Source organism: Carcharodon carcharias, chromosome 17 (assembly GCF_017639515.1).
Source record: "Carcharodon carcharias isolate sCarCar2 chromosome 17, sCarCar2.pri, whole genome shotgun sequence".
NCBI lineage: Eukaryota > Metazoa > Chordata > Chondrichthyes > Lamniformes > Lamnidae > Carcharodon > Carcharodon carcharias.
Window position 1 is genome coordinate 13,165,212 of NC_054483.1, and position 22,073 is coordinate 13,187,284.

The following is a 22,073-nucleotide window of genomic DNA, read 5'->3' on the forward strand; positions in this document are numbered from 1 at the left end:
GAGACCTGCTGTCCTCACTCGGTTCACCTTAAATGTGACTCCAGTCCCACACCAACATGGTTGCCTCTTAAATGCCCAAAAAGCCACTCAGTTGGATCACCACCTTCTCCAGGGCATCTAGGGATGGACAATAGATGTCCAGAATGAATCTTTTTCAAAGTTCAAAGATTAGAACAGACTCCTGAGAAGGAACAAAATCAGAAAATCCTGGAAATGCTCAGCAAGCCAGACAGCATCTGTGGAGGCAGTAACAGAGTTAACATTTCAGGTCTGTAACTTTTCTCTCTCTAGCAACTGCCATCTTTTGACTTTCGTGTTAGACAAGGTCGTCAACTTAGCGACAGTTAATAGGAAAGTGTGATGGAAATCTGTTGAGTAGAAAGGTTGAGGGAGAGGATAGGTCCCTGAATAGAGGTAATGAGTGCCTATCCCCGAGGAGGTGTGTTGGGCTTTCTTCTTGAACCACTACTTTTTCATTGGAATTTTTAAAAAATTTATTTGTTCATGGGATGTGGGTGTTGCTCTCTAATTGCCCCTGTTTAAAGAGAATTTTAAGAGTCAACCACATTACTATGGGTCTGGAGTCACAAGTAGGCAGATTTCCTTCCCTAAAGGACATCAGTGAACCAAATGGGCTTTTACAACAATCGTCAATGGTTTCATCAGACTTTTAATTCCAGATTTTTATTGAATTCAAATTCCATCATCTACCATGAGCGTTATGCTGGGTCTCTGAAGTACCAGTCCAGTGAAAATACCACTATGCCGCTGCCTCTGATACAGAGTGAACAGACGAGTCGATAGGTGTCACACATAGATCAGATCAGGAAAGGGTGGGGGCTTCTTTCTCTGAACCAGTTAGGTTTTTATAATGGTCACTTTTTTTAACTAATACACTCTCGATTGATCTCTAGGTTTTTAAAAGACTTTCTCAAACTACCAGGGTAGGATTTGAACTCTCATTCTCTGGATTATTAGCCCTGATGGTCTCAGGATTACCGGTCCGTGACATAACCACTCTGCCACTGTATCCCACATGCTGTTGAAACAACCTGGCTAAAAGTTGGATTTCCCCTTGACAACAACATGCAGCTTGGATGACTTCACAGGTTGCATTTGTCAAGTTCCCTCTGGTTTGAAAAGTGAAAGTGGAATACCCTAATGATGTGACACTAAAAATGAAGAACTTTTTTTTTTTAGGTAGCTTCTCTGGATGACCTGAGTATTCAGTCATAGACTGTGAACTAGCCAAATTGACTGGCCCACAGAATGTTAATAGGATGTCAGGAGTGAAGCTAGCCTCATTAGATAATGCCCATTCAGCCAGCATCTATGAACAAGCCTTTTCCATCACATTTGTCATTTCACTAGCTGTTTGGCTCTGAATTATGATATAGGCTGAAGGCTCTCTATCTATCTGGACTTGTGTGACCAGCACAGTCGCACAGGCCCAGCAGATTGCTGCTTCTGAAATAGTTTGATCGATTGCTGAGATTGAATGAGCCAGGATTATTGTGTTTCTCATATCCAGAGTTGCCCGGAGACTGCCTCAAACAATCTCCTCATCCAGGGTGCAATTTCTGGCTTTCAGAACTGAGACCTGGATCAACGTCCTTGTCCTACTCACGCGCACATTCAGTATCTGGGGCCCAAATTATTTTTGTTTTCCCATCACAGTACCAATATCATTATTGTACCTGCTCCTGCATGATAATGAGAAACAATCTACCTGACTATACACAGACCTTGCAGATTCACTGTTTGTCATTTGGCTGTATAATCTCTGAATGCAACCAATTCAGTCTGCTGACAATCCTACTGAGAGCAACAACTTACATACGAAAATGTCCAATGACTCTTCACAGTGTTATTGAACAAAGAAAGACACCGCTTAAAAGATATTGTGATAGGTGACCAAAAGCTTGGTTAAACAGGTAGGTTTTAAGGGGGTAGAGAGCCGGAGAGGTTTGGGGAAGGAATTCCAGAGCTTCAGGCCTAGGCAGTTGAAGGCATGTCTGCCAATGATGGACTGGTGAAAATCAGGCGCAACACTGAAATAGTTTCCAAAATTACAGAATTTCTTTCAATGGCTTAATAGAAGGGGAATTCTAGTAGATGGAATAAATAAATGTTGCCCCATCACCAGAGAGCATCCTTCATAAGCACAAATTCACAATATAAGGGCACAGGGGCTACATGACAACAGCAACTAACCAATGCTGGCCTTTTCTGTAGTCAGTGGACGTGTTGAATGCACTAATAGTATTCCAACCCTGTGTTCGGTTATCAGGCACCTTCGCCGCCCCCACCACACACACACACACACACACACACACGCGCACGCGCACACGCACACGCGCGAGCGTTGGCTCCATCACACATTGAACGATATTGGTTTAAGGGAATTAAAGAGGTGTGATGACTGATACCTGCAGATCATGGGTCAAGGAGCTTTTGCCTTCAGAAGGATGGGAGAAGATTGAATGGAGTGGGGTGAGGGATGGGAAGTACATTATAAAAGGAAAGACAAACCTACATACCTTATTCTGGCATAAAAGGCTGACGATTATGAAAACCAACTGCAGCACCACCACAGTGACAAGCGTCCACTTAAACTGCAGGAAAGTCAAGAAGATAAAAAAAATTATGAGCTGAAACAGTGGCAATAACTAAGATTAATATGGGTGAACAGCTTTCTGATCAAAGGGTTAATTGAGAGGTTAGATTTTACTAACTGAGCACACCTGAGGGTAGGAGGCATCCTATGGACTTAATGATGATTATTTCTGATGAACCTATCTCCAGAATTTATACACTTCTTTTTAAATAGATTTTGTGTTTTCCCTGGCAAGGATTGTTATATCCACTATCACTGCCATCAATATTGCATTTATATAGCGCCTTTAAAATAATAAAACTTAAAATGTTTCAAAGGAGCATAATCAGACAAAAACCTGCACAAGTGAAATGGGAAGTCATTAGGATAAGTGACTTGATGCTTGGTAAAACCGATAAGTTTTAAACAGCATCTTAAAAGAAGGGAGAGAGACAGAGAGGTTTAAGGAGGGAATTTCAGAGATTAGGGCCTCAGCAACTGAAGGCAAGGCCGCTAATGATAGGGAGAAAGAAGTGTTAGATAGACAAAAAGCGTGAGTTGGAGCACATCCAGATCAAGTAAGGTTCGATATAAAGCTTTCAGCTCTCAACCACACTGCGTCATTGTGACAATTCCCCCTCCACGTCCTATGGCCTTTGGGAGAATGGCAGCCAATTTCATGCTGAACTGGGGTTGAGGGTCAAGGGCATGAAGAATGAGATGGAGACTGCTCAAAGTCTGTTCACATACATAGCAGAGGAATGAACTTTTCACCCGATCAGCCTGGTCTGATTCATCACCAACACCAAAACCACAAGTCCTGGAAATCTGAAAAAGGCAGGGAACCATACAGCAGGTCAGTCAGCCAGCAGCAAGCAGGTGGTCAACACTTTGGGTCCATAACATTCCTCACAATGCTATCTGTTCCCTGCATGGATTCTGTCTGTGTTGCTACGAGTATTCCTAGCCTTGCCCTGGTTTTATTCATACAGTGTAGTTCAATCATTATTTGAAGAGACATATTGAAACCTAGCCATCAACTTACTGTCACTTCAACAAAACCATGGGACAAACTGCAGTCTCAAGAATTGGGAACAACATGCACTGGGTATTTCTCATCCCTTTTATATACCTTGTGTTTATGAGATGAAAACTTTATGAGGGGATTGCATCATCCATCATCCCACCATAGCAGAAAATCACATGCAGATTATCCTCAGCTTTTTGACAGTGTTATGATGAATTTAATTGAAAATGCATTTCCTTTCTCCTGAAGACCCATTTAATTTATTATGCAACAATTATAATTAGCTTGTTTTCCCCGAGGACAACTTAATATTCATCAGTCCTCGAATCATTATGGTTAGGAGTTTGCACTCACTCTGCACAGTCACTTTGCCATCAACAAAAACGTTGAAGCATCTTGAACATTGCACTATTGAAATTAAAATCTAAGGGGAATGTCTTTCTGAGTGTAGGAACAAAACAAGTGCATCATTACTTTTTCACTCTTGGATAAAGAATTTTTCAATCTGGTTTCAAGTGACTTTAATTACAGCAATACTCATTGTAACACAGTCCATTTTCCTGAGTACATCCAAAGCTAATTCATTCAGAGCTCTGTTAAGCTCTATGTTATGGCTTCCCCTCACTACAGGGAATATCTCTCATTTTCCCATCTCCCTCAGTGCAGTACCTTTAGCCACCTCTGCAACCTAACAATTAGAGCTGTTTCCCCTTCCTCACTTAGCCTTCCAAAAGACTCTGACTCATTCTTGGCCATAACTCCACAAGTGGTGCTCACACTATAGTAACTAGCCACTTTTCGAGTGCAATCACTGTGGTGGCCAGAGGCGACAGCCGAGCCTAAAACTCTCCCCTCATCTCCACACGCTTTACAGCATGAATCACAGGGCAGTGCCTGGAATTCTGGCCAATTCTCCCCCTTTCTTACTCAGGGCCACTCAGGCCATTTATAATAACCTCCATGACGGAGATCAGTTCAGTCTTCTGTATGGCTCATTGCCTTGACAGAACCAGCCATTACATACAACTCCGTAAAGTGGCTTGTCTTCTCTCAACGATTCAGCAAATAGTTTCACCACTGAATGGTCCTGAGCCACAAAGTGCAGGAAGATTCCGGGTTCAGTGATATCTGGGCAGAAATACTCAGCAGCTCAGGCAGAGGGAAACACAGTTCAGCTCGATGATCTGTCACTGATCTGAAAACTCTCTCCACAGAAGTTGCTCGGTCTGCTGAGTATTTCCAGCATTCTCTGGCAATAGATGGAATTATATCTATCTTCAGGTTCCTGATCTCAATGGGAGCAGGGTTGGAAATGGACACTTGCTGCCTGTGCCCCAAGGTGCTGCAGGCAGAAGAAGCATATCGGATTTTCATTGCTGTGAAGTGTATCGGTGTTCAGCTGAGGCTCAGTGGTGGCACTCTCCTCTCTGAATCAACTGTTGTGGGTTTGAGTTCCACTTCATAGATTTGAGCATATAATCCAGGTTTAGACTTCAGTGTAGTACTGAGGGAGTGCTGCATCATCAGAGGGTCAGTGCTTAGGGGAATGTATGCACTGACAGAGGGTCAGTGCTTAGGGGGTGCGGCACTGCCGAAGGGTCAGTACTGAGGGAGTGCTGCACTGTCAGAGAGTCAGTACTGAAGGAGTACTGACTATCGGAGGGGCAGTGCTAAGGGGGCTCTGCACTGTTGGAGGGGCAGCACTGAGGGAGTGTGGCACTGTGGGAGGGGCAGTACTGAGGAGCCCTGCACTGTTGCGGGTAGCACTCAGGGAGCACTGCATTGTTGGGGACAGCACTCAGGGAGCACTGCACTGTCAGAGGGTCAGTATTGAGGGAGTACTGCACTGTCAGAGTCAATACTGAAGGAGTGCTGCACTATCGGAAGGACAGTAATAAGGGACCTCTGCACAGTCAGAGGGACAGAACTGACGGAGATCTGCACTGTTGGAGGGGCAGTACTGAGGGAGTGCGGCACTGTGGAGGGGCATTACTGAGGGAGTGTTGTGCTGTGGAGAGGCAGTACTGAGGGAATGCTGCACTGTCGGACGGGTGGTATTGAGGGAGTGCTGCAGTGTTGGAGGAGCAGTACTGAAGGAGCCCTGCACTGTTGGAGGGTCGGCACCGATGGAGCGCTGCACTATCAGAGGGGCAGTACTGAGGGAGTACTGCACTATTGCAGAGGCAGTACTGAGGGAGCACTGCACTGTCGGAGGGTCAGTACTGAGGGAACTCTGCACTGTCAGAGGGGCAGTACTGATGGAATGCTGCACTGTTAGTGGGCCAGCACTGAGGGCGTGCTGCACTGTTAGAGGTCATTACTGAGGGAGCTCTGCACAATTGGAGGGTCAGTACTGAGGGAGTGCTGCACTGTCGGAGGATCAGTTGTGAAGAAGCTCTGCACTGTTGGAGGGTCAGTACTGAGGGAGTGCTGCATTGTTGGACAGATAGTTCTGAGGGAGCGCTGTAATGTCAGAGGGTGACTAATGAGAGATTCCTGCACCATTTAGAGGGCTAGTAGTCTGCAATACAGTAACACATTACAGTAATGAATCCTGGCAGAAATACTCCTTTAATGCATAATGTGGTTTGCAAATCAATATCCAAGATAACAAGGGAGCAGAACCATTTACTTGCACGTAAGTTCAAATTAATATTCAACTATTGTGAAGAGACTGAATGCTGACTTCAGCGCACCCACACGCAGACTGCAATAAGTCACCAGCATCAAATCAAATGGCAAGAATCTAGTTCATTATAAAAATTAATAAATTACTGGTGGACCCCACTTCAAAATCTCCCTCACTGCAATTGTCCCAAGAGAGCCAGGGTCTCTTTTTAAATGAGCACCATTAGCGCCAACATTCCTTGGTTATTTGTCAATTCTATAGATTTCTTATCAATGAGGAGCTGTCAGGAAGCAGGTGGAGTCATGGAAAGCGTGTGTTAGTCTTTAATGAGGCAGGATCTTCCGACGTGGGTCTTACATATGGTGAGTTAGTTTCCAGCTGTAGGGCAAACCCGGTTTCCAAGTTGCTCACAGGAAGATCCCACAAAAACAATGGAATAAAGAGAACGAGGGAAATAAAGATTTCATGTGTAAAGGGAGATGACACCTCTGGCAACACTGCAGAACCTCAATTGTGCACACGATTCTTGCAGTGCGGTTGCCTACTCTATGGATTGGTGTTTGGTGGAAGAGGTCTGAATTAATTTCTCTGAACCCAGTAATTCACTCTGCATGTTTTGCTGACACTGTTCCAGTCTGTTGATTTGTGCGTGCAGCAGAACAGGTGCACACGACAGACAAAATGACAAATCTGGTGTCAGAAAATATTCAGCCCAAATCCGACATAATAGAAATTAAAACTAAATAATAATTAACTGTCTTGGTTCCTTCAACCTTAAAGCTGATGGAAAATTAGTAGCAAGTCACATCCCTGCTGAAGACAATGTGAAAACCTATTAGATAAAAGATGACAATTGGTGACTTGAAAAGGAAGTTGTTCACCACTTCAGTGTTCAGTAACTGCAGGAGAAACATTCCTTGCTCAGGAAAGTTTTCACTTCAGCTCCAAAACATCAGCAGGCAGAAGTTGCAAGATTCTGCTGCTGACAGTGAGACTCAGTAGAAATGAGGAAGTGTCGGAGATATGTCATTCTGAGCCCCACTCTCCATGCTAATGGTGGCTTCCCACTACAAAGAGCAGGTTAGCTGAGCATTTATTCATTTACTATTTCTGGGAACTTGCTGCGCACAAATTGGCTGAAGTGTTTGCCCAAAGAAAATAGTGAATGCACTTCCAAATTCAATCAAGTGGCTTTGGAGTACTTGGGGATGGCCTAAGGATGACGGTCTACTGGATAAGCAAGTTCTTTCCTTGTGTGTGATCCAGTTGCAAGTGTTTGTGATTGAGATCAAAGGAGGACCTTTCTCCCCCATGTTTTAATTCAGCCAATTGGCAGGTCGCTAACCTGTCCCCAAGCCCATTTGTGCACAGCACGTGGGCATCACTGGCATGGCAGTATTTATTGCCCATTCCTAGCTGCCCTGATTTGGTGGTGATAGAGTCTTCTCTCTGAACTACTGAAGTCCTTCTGCTGATAGTGCTGCCACAAACAGTGGGAGAAAGGAATTGACATTTTGTCCCAGCCACTGATTATGCTGGTTTCTGCAAAGTGTACAAAAAGAACAACTTGAATTTGTATAGCATCTCTTAACACAGTAAAATGATTCAAGGTGCTTCACAGGAGCATTATCAGACAAAATAAAAATGAACACTGAACCACATGGGGTGACAGTAAGGCTGTAAGAGTTTGGTTAAAGAGGTAGGTTTTAAAGCAGGAGAGAAATGGAGAGATTTGGGAGGGATTTTCAGGGCTTCCAGCCTAGACATCCGAAAGCGTAGTGGAGCGTTAAAAATCTGTGATGTTGGGGTTGTGATGGAGCGATAAAAATCTGTGATGTTGGGGTTGTGAATCATCTTATCGGGCTCAGACAATGACCAAGGTGAGGAATGGAATAGGTGGCAAGAGAATGGAGTTTATAGTGCAAGTCATGATGTGTCTCTCAGCTCCATTTCTGTCTGAATTAGACCCTTGACAACCAAAAAAGATTAGAAAATCACAATCTGAGTACAGCGCACATCCCTCTCCACTCTATGACTGAGCTCCAATCTACTTCTACTCCTCCAACCTTCAATTGTGTCAATGCATTTGTGAATATAACATGCAAAAAGTAGTAGTAGTGGTACATGAATTTCAGCTGTTGATTGCTAGTGTTTTCTTGTGTCATGGGCAGGAGAGAAAGAGGTTAAAACCTCCACTATGTGTTGGACACTAGAACTGGCAACTCTGAAAATTATGAACTCTGAAACTTGAACTGCTTGTGGGCTTCCTAAGTTTTACCAAGGACTCCCAGCCAGTATTTACAGAAGCATAATTGCATTATATTTCATGACTGTATCATCCAACTGGGAATGAGAGATTTTAAATAAATAAACAGTGTCTTCCTCCGAGCATTCCCGCAGTACATGACCAATCATTACTAAAACAAGACACACACATGAGGGACACAGGATAAGTGGGAGCAGGTGACTGTTCAACTCAATCTGACAGACCTCAGGTAAACATTTAAATTGCAGCCACTTTTACTGCTCTTCCCTGCACTAACTGGATGGAGCTTTGTAAATGTTACTTACATATTTCTTTCTTACTCCTTTGACTCCCAATTGCTTAGACAGTTCCAATATCCAATTACAGCAAGCATGTTGTTGAAATCCTATTAAGAGGAGAACAGTTTGTCCCACTATTTGGAAATGTCTTCAGAAGGTTGTAAGTCACTGGGGTACATGCGTGTGCTGGCAGGCTATTGACTCAGTGCCTTACTCTTAGCTGAGGTGCTCTAGCTTGTGGAGGAGCTCGAATTGTTAAAATCTTACAGTGGTGACATGGTCAGAATGAGCTGATAATTCACAGACAGCCAGTACATTGTTTCTGCGCCCTTGTGACACAACAAAAATGTTTTTAAAAAGAATGTTAGCCTTCACCGCATAGGATCTGGAATACAAAGAGGTGGAAGCTGTGCTTCAGTTACATAAAGTTTAGGATATAAAGAATGTGACAGCCCAGAAACAGGCCATTCAGCCCAAGTGGTCTGTACAGATGTTTATGTCACCGCATCAGTTTTAATTCATCTCCCTCTATCATTCTATTCCTTTCTTCCTTACGTACTTCATCATGCTTCCAATTTAAATATGTCCATGCCCATCAGCACAACCTCAAGGTGTGGCAGTGAGCTCCAAGTTCTCAACTCTCTTTAGGGAAAGAAGTTCCTCCTGAACTCCTTATTGGAATTATTAATCATTGAACTCCCCCACAATGGAAATTATTTACCCATCAAACCTCTTTATTATTATAAAGATCACAATCATATCACCTTTTTATCTAGAGATAGGGATAAGGGCAAATTTACTCTTGGACCAGCCCAAGTCCTGCATTTATTCCTGGACAGGTCCAATCCCTGCATTTACTCCTGGACCGATCTAATTCCTGCATTTACTGATGGACCGGTCCAATTCCTGCATTTACTATAATAATATAAAAGCAAAATACTGCGGATGCTGGAAATCTGAAACAAAAACAAAAATAGCTGGAAAAATTCAGCAGGTACGACAGCATCTGTGGAGAGGAAGACAGAGTTAACGTTTCAAGTCCATATGACTCTTCATCAGAACTGAAGAGAAATAGAGATGAGGTGATATATAAGCTGTTTTGGGGGAGGGGGATGGGAACGACAGGTGGAGCTGGATAGAGGGCAAGTGATAGGTGGAGGCAAAGAAGAGATTGCCAAAGATGTCATAGACAAAAGGACAAAGGGGCATTGATGGTGGTGATATTAGCTAAAGGATGTGCTAATGCTGACATTAAGGGTAGAAAGCAGGATGAGCAAGTGACAGATGGCCCTAGTGGGGGTGAGCTTCCAGTGAAACTCAACACAAACTGGAGGAAGGAACAGCACCGCATCTTCCAGTTAGGCACTTTACAGCTTTCCGGACTGAATACTGAGTCCAACAACTTCAGATCATAAACTCTCTCCCCAATCCCCACCCCATTTCTGATCCCCTTTTTCCTAATAATTATTATTTTTTTTTATAATATATTTTTCTTATTTCTATTATTATTTTAAAATTTATTTCCAACCATTGTTTTATCTCTACCTCTAGCCTATTTCGATCCCTTCCCCCCACTCCACCCTCACTAGGGCCATCTGTCACTTGCTCATCCTGCTTTCTATCCGTGATGTCAGCATTAGCACATCCTTTAGCTAATATCACCACCATCAACGCCCCTTTGTCCTTTTGTCTATGACATCTTTGGCAATCTTTCCTTTGCATCCACCTATCGAGCTCTACCTGTCCCACTGCCCTCAAACAGCTTATATTTCACCTCATTTTTATTTCTCTTCAGTTCTGATGAAGAGTCATACAGACTCAAAATGTTAACTCTGTCTTCCTCCCCACAGATGCTGTCAGACCTGCTGAGTTTTTCCAGCTATTTTTGTTTTTGTCCTGCATTTACTGCTGGACCAGTCAAATTCCTGCATTTACTCCTGGACCGGTCCAATTCCTGCATTTACTGCTGGACAGGTCCAATTCCTGCATTTACTGCTGGACCAGTCAAATTCCTGCATTTACTCTTGGACCGGTCCAATTCCTGCATTTACTGCTGGACCAGTCCAATTCCTGCATTTACTGCTGGACAGGTCCAATTCCTGCATTTACTGCTGGACCAGTCAAATTCCTGCATTTACTCTTGGACCGGTCCAATTCCTGCATTTACTGCTGGACAGGTCCAATTCCTGCATTTACTCTTGGACCGGTCCAATTCCTGCATTTACTCCTGGACCGGTCCAATTCCTGCATTTACTCCTGGACCGGTCCAATTCCTGCATTTACTGCTGGACCGGTCCAATTCCTGCATTTACTGCTGGACAGGTCCAATTCCTGCATTTACTCCTGGACAGGTCCAATTCCTGCATTTACTGCTGGACAGGTCCAATTCCTGCATTTACTGCTGGACCGGTCCAATTCCTGCATTTACTCCTGGACAGGTCCAATTCCTGCATTTACTCTTGGACCGGTCCAATTCCTGCATTTACTGCTGGACAGGTCCAATTCCTGCATTTACTGCTGGACCGGTCCAATTCCTGCATTTACTCCTGGACCGGTCCAATTCCTGCATTTACTCCTGGACAGGTCCAATTCCTGCATTTACTCCTGGACAGGTCCAATTCCTGCATTTACTCCTGGACAGGTCCAATTCCTGCATTTACTCCTGGACAGGTCCAATTCCTGCATTTACTGCTGGACCGGTCCAATTCCTGCATTTACTGCTGGACAGGTCCAATTCCTGCATTTACTGCTGGTCCGGTCCAATTCCTGCATTTACTGCTGGACAGGTCCAATTCCTACATTTACTGCTGGTCCGGTCCAATTGCTGCATTTACTCTTGAACCGGTCCAATTCCTGCATTTACTGCTGGTCCGGTCCAATTGCTGCATTTACTCTTGAACCGGTCCAATTGCTGCATTTACTCTTGAACCGGTCCAATTCCTGCATTTACTCTTGAACCGGTCCAATTCCTGCATTTACTGCTGGACAGGTCCAATTCCTGCATTTACCGCTGGACAGGTCCAATTCCTGCATTTACCGCTGGACAGGTCCAATTCCTGCATTTACTGCTGGACAGGTCCAATTCCTGCATTTACTGCTGGACAGGTCCAATTCCTGCATTTACTGCTGGACAGGTCCAATTCCTACATTTACTGCTGGACCAGTCAAATTCCTGCATTTACTCTTGGACCAGTCCAATTCCTGCATTTACTGCTGGACAGGTCCAATTCCTGCATTTACTGCTGGACAGGTCCAATTCCTGCATTTACTGCTGGACCGGTCCAATTCCTACATTTACTGCTGGACCAGTCAAATTCCTGCATTTACTCTTGGACCAGTCCAATTCCTGCATTTACTGCTGGACCGGTCCAATTCCTGCATTTACTGCTGGACCGGTCCAATTCCTGCATTTACTCTTGGACCGGTCCAATTCCTGCATTTACTGCTGGACAGGTCCAATTCCTGCATTTACTCTTGGACCGGTCCAATTCCTGCATTTACTGCTGGACAGGTCCAATTCCTGCATTTACTCCTGGACCAGTCAAATTCCTGCATTTACTCTTGGACCGGTCCAATTCCTGCATTTACTGCTGGACAGGTCCAATTCCTGCATTTACTGCTGGACAGGTCCAATTCCTACATTTACTGCTGGACCAGTCAAATTCCTGCATTTACTCTTGGACCAGTCCAATTCCTGCATTTACTGCTGGACAGGTCCAATTCCTGCATTTACTCTTGAACCGGTCCAATTCCTGCATTTACTGCTGGACCGGTCCAATTCCTACATTTACTCCTGGACCGGTCCAATTCCTGCATTTACTCCTGGACCGGTCCAATTCCTGCATTTACTCTTGGACCGGTCCAATTCCTGCATTTACTCTTGGACCGGTCCAATTCCTGCATTTACTCCTGGACAGGTCCAATTGCTGCATTTACTGCTGGTCCGGTCCAATTGCTGCATTTACTCTTGAACCGGTCCAATTGCTGCATTTACTCTTGAACCGGTCCAATTCCTGCATTTACTCTTGAACCGGTCCAATTGCTGCATTTACTCTTGAACCGGTCCAATTCCTGCATTTACTCTTGAACCGGTCCAATTGCTGCATTTACTCTTGAACCGGTCCAATTGCTGCATTTACTCTTGAACCGGTCCAATTCCTGCATTTACTCTTGAACCGGTCCAATTCCTGCATTTACTGCTGGACAGGTCCAATTCCTGCATTTACTCCTGGACCGGTCCAATTCCTGCATTTACTCCTGGACCGGTCCAATTCCTGCATTTACTCTTGGACCGGTCCAATTCCTGCATTTACTCCTGGACAGGTCCAATTCCTGCATTTACTGCTGGACAGGTCCAATTCCTGCATTTACCGCTGGACAGGTCCAATTGCTGCATTTACTCCTGGACAGGTCCAATTGCTGCATTTACTCTTGAACCGGTCCAATTCCTGCATTTACTCTTGAACCGGTCCAATTCCTGCATTTACCGCTGGACAGGTCCAATTGCTGCATTTACTCTTGAACCGGTCCAATTGCTGCATTTACTCTTGAACCGGTCCAATTCCTGCATTTACCGCTGGACCGGTCCAATTCCTGCATTTACTGCTGGACAGGTCCAATTCCTGCATTTACTGCTGGACAGGTCCAATTCCTGCATTTACTGCTGGACAGGTCCAATTCCTGCATTTACTGCTGGACAGGTCCAATTCCTGCATTTACTGCTGGACAGGTCCAATTCCTGCATTTACTGCTGGACAGGTCCAATTCCTGCATTTACTGCTGGACAGGTCCAATTCCTGCATTTACTGCTGGACAGGTCCAATTCCTGCATTTACCGCTGGACAGGTCCAATTCCTGCATTACCGCTGGACAGGTCCAATTCCTGCATTTACTGCTGGACAGGTCCAATTCCTGCATTTACCGCTGGACAGGTCCAATTCCTGCATTTACTGCTGGACAGGTCCAATTCCTGCATTTACTGCTGGACAGGTCCAATTCCTACATTTACTGCTGGACCAGTCAAATTCCTGCATTTACTCTTGGACCAGTCCAATTCCTGTATTTACTGCTGGACAGGTCCAATTCCTGCATTTACTGCTGGACCAGTCAAATTCCTGCATTTACTCTTGGACCAGTCCAATTCCTGCATTTACTGTTGGACAGGTCCAATTCCTGCATTTACTGCTGGACCGGTCCAATTCCTGCATTTACTCCTGGACCAGTCAAATTCCTGCATTTACTCTTGGACCAGTCCAATTCCTGCATTTACTGCTGGACCGGTCCAATTCCTACATTTACTCCTGGACCGGTCCAATTCCTGCATTTACTCCTGGACCGGTCCAATTCCTGCATTTACTCCTGGACCGGTCCAATTCCTGCATTTACTGCTGGACAGGTCCAATTCCTGCATTTACTCTTGAACCGGTCCAATTCCTGCATTTACTGCTGGACAGGTCCAATTCCTGCATTTACTCCTGGACCGGTCCAATTCCTGCATTTACTCCTGGACCGGTCCAATTCCTGCATTTACTCCTGGACCGGTCCAATTCCTGCATTTACTCCTGGACAGGTCCAATTCCTGCATTTACTCTTGGACAGGTCCAATTCCTGCATTTACTCTTGGACAGGTCCAATTCCTGCATTTACTGCTGGACCGGTCCAATTCCTGCATTTACTGCTGGACAGGTCCAATTCCTGCATTTACTCTTGAACCAGTCCAATTGCTGCATTTACTGCTGGACCGGTCCAATTCCTGCATTTACTCTTGAACCAGTCCAATTCCTACATTTACTGCTGGACAGGTCCAATTCCTGCATTTACTCGTGGACCGGTCCAATTCCTGCATTTACTCTTGAACCGGTCCAATTCCTGCATTTACTCTTGAACCGGTCCAATTCCTGCATTTACTCTTGAACCGGTCCAATTCCTGCATTTACTCTTGAACCAGTCCAATTGCTGCATTTACTGCTGGACCGGTCCAATTCCTGCATTTACTCTTGAACCAGTCCAATTCCTACATTTACTGCTGGACAGGTCCAATTCCTGCATTTACTGCTGGACAGGTCCAATTCCTGCATTTACTCGTGGACCGGTCCAATTCCTGCATTTACTCTTGAACCGGTCCAATTCCTGCATTTACTCTTGAACCAGTCCAATTCCTGCATTTACTCTTGAACCGGTCCAATTCCTGCATTTACTCCTGGACCGGTCCAATTGCTGCATTTACTGCTGGACCGGTCCAATTGCTGCATTTACTCGTGGACCGGTCCAATTCCTGCATTTACTCTTGAACCGGTCCAATTCCTGCATTTACTCCTGGACCGGTCCAATTGCTGCATTTACTGCTGGACCGGTCCAATTGCTGCATTTACTCGTGGACCGGTCCAATTCCTGCATTTACTCTTGAACCGGTCCAATTCCTGCATTTACTCTTGAACCGGTCCAATTCCTACATTTACTGCTGGACCGGTCCAATTGCTGCATTTACTGCTGGACCGGTCCAATTGCTGCATTTACTGCTGGTCCGGTCCAATTGCTGCATTTACTGCTGGTCCGGTCCAATTGCTGCATTTACTGCTGGTCCGGTCCAATTGCTGCATTTACTCCTGGACCGGTCCATTTGCTGCATTTACTGCTGGACCGGTCCAATTGCTGCATTTACCGCTGCCTACTCGCTACCATTTCAGGATCCAGCACAGCAGGCCATTTGGCCCATTGTATCCCTGCTGACTCTGCTGGAGCTATCCACTTAGGCCCATGCATTCCCCTGCTCATCCTTTGTAGCCCTGTAATTTTTTTGCCCATTCAAATACTCATCCAATTCTCTTTTGAAAGTTACTATGGAATCTGCTATCACCGTCTTTTCAAGCATTGAGTTTCTGCCTTACAACCCTCCAAAAACCCTGTGCTCCTCCAACTTTGGCATTTGACCTTTTATTTTCATACTCCAACATTGGCTGCTGTGCCTTTAACTATCTGGGCCTCAAGCTCTGGAACACACGAATACCCGAAACCTCTTTGCCTCTCCCTCTACCTCTCATTCCTCATTTAAGACAATCTTTAAAACTTACCTCTTTGCCAAGCATTTTGTCACCTGCCCTAACATCTCCTTTTGTGACTGGGTGCTAAATTCCGACTCTTGTGAAGTGGCTTGGGATGTTCAACCACATTAAAGGTGCTATATAAATGAAATGTTGGTAATTTCCTAAATTCTCAATCAGATAAGGGCTGGCGTATGGTTAGAGCAGGGAATGGGATCACAGTATGTTTTTTGCTGATCTTTTCACCAACTGACTCAGCAGAGATGGTCCCCTTTCAGGTGCAGTAATATAGGCTTGCTTGTTCTGGACCACTGAGGTGCTGCACACTAGTTCAGACACACAAGGATCCTCAAACAAACTGCATTCACACACAGGGATAAACATGAAGTTAAGCAAGCTGAGGAGCTAATTTTTTTGACAACTCGGCATTCTGTTTATTTAGTCTGTTATTCACTGTGCTAAACACAAACTGGTGTCAGGCAGTGATACCAATACTTCAGAGCCACTTTCTTCAATTTTTGACTAATGGACTAAAGCAGCAGCTGTAGAAATTTAAATTTAAGCCCAGGAGATTCATTAATCCATTTCTCATGACAAAAAAAAGTACCTAACTTATCCATTCTGCTGTAGAGAGTGCAGCTTGACATTTGATTGATAACTATTTAATGTTCATCCACTTTCCCCAAGTCAACAATAGTTAACAACTGCGCATGGAGCTCCTCCGATAGCTCGACAAGCTTCTCCACAAATAGCTGACTCATACAGACCAAGTCTGGCTGCTATTACGCAAATGGAGGTGTTTTTAGCCTCAGCACCCCTGTAGTGGGGGAGAGGGAGAAAGGGTACAAATCACTGCCTCACTATCCCAGATGAAAGTGCATGTGCCAACATCAAGTGAAGGCAGGGCTGTGTCAACAGCAAGGCTCTCAAAGGAAAGCAGGGCAGTTCTACTAGTGTTGTGGCCACTTTAACCCTGAACCGCTACCTAAAACAGATTATCTAGTTAGTCGCACATTGCTCTTTGTGGGAACTTGCTCACAAACAATTTTTGCAATTCCTACATTACATCACTGGCTGTCTTGAGGTTGAGGTTACTACAAAGGTACTAAAGTAAATGTGCTTCTTGAATAAAAAACTCTCATTATCAGCCACTTTGATGCTTAGAACAGCTGAATCAGATCAAACCCCTCATTTTACTGCAAAATACTGAGGCAGTTCAAAAAAGGCTAGGTCTGTTCAAAGGCCTGAGGTATAAATCCACCAAATAATGTCTATCAGCTTAACATCAGTGGTGGGGTTCTTTTAGAGACATTAATCTAAGCTTAATTGCGTTAAAAAGTGAAAGTCAGCATGGATCTTTTAAAGGAAAATCATGTTTGGCTAGCTTAATGTGGACTTTCAAAAAGTATTTGATGCTATAGAATATCCTGCTAGAAAAATTAAAGCCCATGAGATTAAAAAGACAGTAGCAGCACGGATACAAAATTAGCCAAGGGACAGAAAGAGACTAGCAGTGAACAGTTGTTTTTTGAATAGAAGGATGTATGCAGCCATACCCCTTAGGGGTCAATATTAGAACCACTGCTCTTTTTAATATATATTAATGAGCTTGATTTTGCAATAGAAGGTGTCATTTTAACATTTGCAGATGAAATGAAACTCAAAAATATACTAAATAATGAGGAGGGCACAGACAGGCTAGTGAAATATGGCAGACGCATGGCAGATGAAATTTCATGCAGTGAAATGTGAAGTGATTCATATTACTGGGAGGAATGAGTAGAGACAATATGAACTAAACGGTACAATTTTAAACGGGATGTAGGAACAGAGACATCTGGAGCAAATGCATCCAAATCTTTGAAGGGGGTAAGACAAACAGAGAAGTTAAAAAGCATATGGGATCATTGACTTTATAAATCTTCTTATCTTGTCCACGGACAGTCTACACATAGCCCAGCCAGAACTGGACACATTTTTGCGTCTGTTGTTGAATTCGACAAGATCTGCAACAGTACAGGGTTCTTCTAGTGATAGGCATTGCAGGAGATATTGCACAGTCTGTGGCTCAGTTCCACATTCACAAGTTGTCGGGCTGGTTGGATATCCCCATTTGCTTAGTGACAGCTTTGAACGACCTGCACCAGTCCTAAGTCTGTTAAGGCACTACCAGGTTGTCCAGTTGCAATTAGCTCCTGGGGAAAGGCTTTCATCTGGTAGAATTTCCATCGATGGGGGTTGTTCGAAACTGGTGAGCCGGTCTTTCCACAAGGCGATGCGGGCTTTAGATGGGGTTGATTGTAATGGAACAACACTGTTCATGAAGCTCTTCCTTGACTTTAGGCGCCTGGGTGTAGGTGTATGACCATGTAGAGGGTGCCTCTCATCTGATGTTTGACGTAGTCGCTCTTTCTTGCTGGCTACCGTTTTTCTTATATCAGGGGGAATGATACCAGCCAGGATATATAGGCAGTTGGCGTTTGTTGGTTTTAAACAACCTGTGAGAAGTCGGCAGCTGATCCATCTTCTTAGCATGAGTAGATCTTTCCCATGCGGTGCAGGTGTATTCGGCAATGGAAAAGCAAATAATAACTTATAAATAAAGGAACAGAATTCAAAAGCAAGGAAGTTACGTTAAACCTTTATAGTTCACTGAAGTGAGATTTGAATACACAACTTTCTGACTCAGTAATCTGCTCAACTGTGAAATGCATCACAGTCAAACCAGAGCCAATGTCTAGATACATGCAGTTTCCATAAGCAAAAAATCCAAAGGCTGCTTGGCCTTTTTGCCTGCCCGCCAACTGTAAGGTTGGACAGGCAGTGAAAAATTTAATTCAATTGGTACTTTAATGGTCTTAATCGGCCTGTTAATTTTCGGTGGATGCGCTGCTGACTCTTGCGCGCTCCTGCCGACTGAAATATCGCGCGAGTGCGCGATGACATTGGGACGCTCACCCAACGTTATCGTGGGTCATTTTATGCTCGTTTGGGTCGGCCGCTCACCTAACCGATGAGCGGAGAATTCTTCCCTTTGTGCGGCAATGGGGATTTTTCTTATGTAAGAGCTTCCGGGCGAACAGTTGGCACACTGAATTGTAAATACTTTCAAATCTGGTGACTTTTGCTGTGTTAATTATTTTAATTACATGGGAATTTTTAAACTTAGGGAGAGTCAATAGCATTAACAAAATTTACCAATCCCAGGACTCACATTTGGATGACAAGCATTGGCAAGATTACATGTGCCTCCACCTCTCTCCCCTGCTCCATTTAGGCAGGTGGCAGGTGCCATGGTGGGAACAATCCATTTCAGTGTATAAGGGATCCCTTTCTCTCTGCTGCACCATTGCTTCCCATGCTGACTAACCAATGATGGCAGGCATTTCCACCATTTATTTTGGCTTAAATGACTGTAAATGACTCTGCTTGGGACACAAACTCTACCAATAAGTGTGAATATTTGTTCTGAAACCTGGGATGATCCCATTCACGTAAAAACAAAAGGAGGATGCTGGCCCTGTTGACGGACTTGTTTCATTCACCACTGAGTTACCCAAATTCCAAGCCTTAATTGATCTATTAGTTTCGTCAAGAGCACTTTGTCAGATAACTTCATCAATTTGCCAGACGGTCAAAAATAATCAACTGTTAATTCTGATGAACTGATGCGGTGACTTTGGCTGTCACATGCTGAACACAGATGTATTAGTCACGTAGATTCAACTTCGTCCAAGTGCTGGAGGCAGCTTGTGGCAGAGAAACAGACATTTGAGAAACAAACCTGCCCCAGAAGCTTGACAGGCCCTAACTTCTCAGCTTGCCCTTTCAATGTTGCAGCTTTCTCTCCAGTTTGTTGCAATTCATTTCTCAGTGGCAAAATACTCAGCGTGATATTGAAACTCAACTCACTTGGTCAGAATCACCATAACTTTCGACTTTGTGAAAAGAGAAAACTAATTCGCATTTAAATAGTGCCCTTCACAACCTCAAAGCAGCCAATTAAACAGTCTTGAAGTATTGTCGCTGTTGTAAAGTAAGAAACGTGACAGCCAATTTGCATACAGCAGGGTCCCACAAACAGCAATGTGATAATGACCAGATTGTCTTTTTGTGTTTTCTATTGATGTTGGTTGGGCAAAGGCCAGAACATCAGAAGAACTTCCATATTCTTCTTCAGAATTGTGCCATGGGGTCTATTGCATTCACTTGAGAGGGAAGGTCAATTTCAATGGAAATAATCATCAAGTGTGATGTACAATGGGCTGCTGGCTAATTATTGCACAATGTAAAAGTGTCACCAGTGGGTCAGCATTTAAATCCTGGTCTCAGAGGTGAAAGGCCAGATTTCAGCTCATTGAATCACCTCTTGATAGCTCTCTAGACCGGGAGCAACTTGTTTTAGTTGCAGAGCCTCTCAATCACTCCCAGTAAGGGTCAAGAACATCGTACGTTTCTAATTACAGTAGAAAATTGCCCATCAAAAGATTTTGAGTTCTGCCTGTTTACCTGGATAGCAAAACCTCACCCTGGTGGTTAGATTTACAGTACAGCCTCCCAACTATCAGCTTGAGTTGGATGAACTTAGCACAAAAAGTTCGGAAAATCACATCAATGGGCACATGAGCCTATAACAACATAAATAAGATGCTCAGACTGAGCAGGAACTACTATTTAGAAACAGTTCATTCCCATTTAAATTTATAAAAAATTCCACAAAGGAACCTGCCGATTAATTCCACACAACAATTGACACTTGGACTAAATACCCTATTTATTTCCATGGCAACTGCTTTAATTGAAATTACTTTAGCTGTGATCACAAAGGCTGTGCTAATGCTGAGGGTTTATCTCAAGTTCTTCATTCTTTCACTATCTTAATACCTGGATAATAAATTATCCTAACTCTGATATTGCTATGCTTCCACGACAGAATAACAATAACACTGGTTATCATGGCTTCATTCAAACTGGCGCTCAAGTACTAAAGACCCAACTACTCATGTGTATTCTGTGTTTATTTGCTGCACACACTCAAAAGTTGTGTGCAAGTTAGCTGGGTGGACAGTGGATGTTCAGTGAAGTCATTGTGCAGTGAAGTCTTCCTGGTGTGATTGACAGGGAGATTATTCAGCCATCCCTATTCTGGCTGGGAACAGTGGTTTCAGTGTCTGCAGCCCACTAACGGTTCATCGTCTTCAAGTTTATTCAAAGAATTTGTTAGTTTCCTCACATCTCATCAGTGAGCACGTTGAGCCACACAAGCCAAGAATAGTCCAAGTTCAGCCCTAGTCTTTGCTGAGTTAGAAAGAAAGAGCTTGCAACTATATTGCACCTTTCACATCTGCAGAACATTCCAAAGTGTGTCATGGCCAGTGAAATTCTAGAAATGACAACAGCTATAAATACAATGCCATGTCTTAAATTGGGGCTTGCTAACACTTTCTGACACAAACAGGGATGCTATGCTTGAGCTAAAGTTGACATCAATGATTAAGCTGGGTTGGTGTGGCTGTAAAGCACTACAATTGGCCTCAAAGCCCCTTGGTTAGAAGGGAAAACCTGACTTGAATCTCTCTCTACTGTGATCCATGCTGCAAGAACATATTTGTGGACCATGGAAATAACCTGTTGTCTAGGTTCGCGGAGAAAGAATTGGGTGAGGTTCTGAAGGGCAACGTGTGTCCATGATAATGTTAACGAAGAGGAAAAGGAGGAAATAAAATTTGTGGAAGAGAGGGCACAGATCAAGTATCATCATTGGTTGGTATGACTCTGCTGATCAATGAGCCAGTACAGAGACTCAGGGAGGTGTACAAGTGCTCTGAGGAACAACAACTCTGGCCCTTCCAACCTCACTAAATATCAAACCCTAATAAACACATCCGGCATCTTGGCATCCTAAAACACAGTTCCACTTCTCTAGATAAATCAAATGCTCCATTATACTCAATATCTATTGCACAATGAATATTTCAAATAGAGGGCGAAAGACTTGTATTTCTATAGCATCTTTCACGACCTGAGGATATTGCAAAGACCTTCAAAGCCGATGAAATACTTTTGAGTTGTAGTCACTGTTGTCATGTAGAAAATACAGCAGCCAATTAGCACACCGCAAGATCCCACACGTGGTAATTTGATAATGATAATTTGGTTGAGAGATAAAAATTGGCCAGGACACCAGAGAATATTCCCCTTTGAAATAATGCCGTGTGGTCTTGCACTTATCATGAT

At 43.9% G+C, this 22,073-nt stretch overlaps 1 protein-coding gene across 6 annotated transcripts in view; it reads right to left on the bottom strand.

The window, feature by feature from the left end:
* Window positions 1-22,073, bottom strand: part of zgc:110329 (uncharacterized protein LOC550500 homolog) — a 188,675-nt gene that overhangs the window by 111,903 nt on the left and 54,699 nt on the right. For 4 of the 6 annotated variants that reach the window (XM_041209086.1, XM_041209083.1, XM_041209087.1 and 1 more), the window contains exon 3: window positions 2,541-2,615. The exons of the other annotated variants lie outside the window; for them this stretch is intronic. In XM_041209086.1, coding sequence (XP_041065020.1) covers window positions 2,541-2,615 — 75 coding nt within the window. The remainder of the gene's footprint in view (window positions 1-2,540; window positions 2,616-22,073) is intronic. 6 annotated transcript variants of the gene reach the window in all.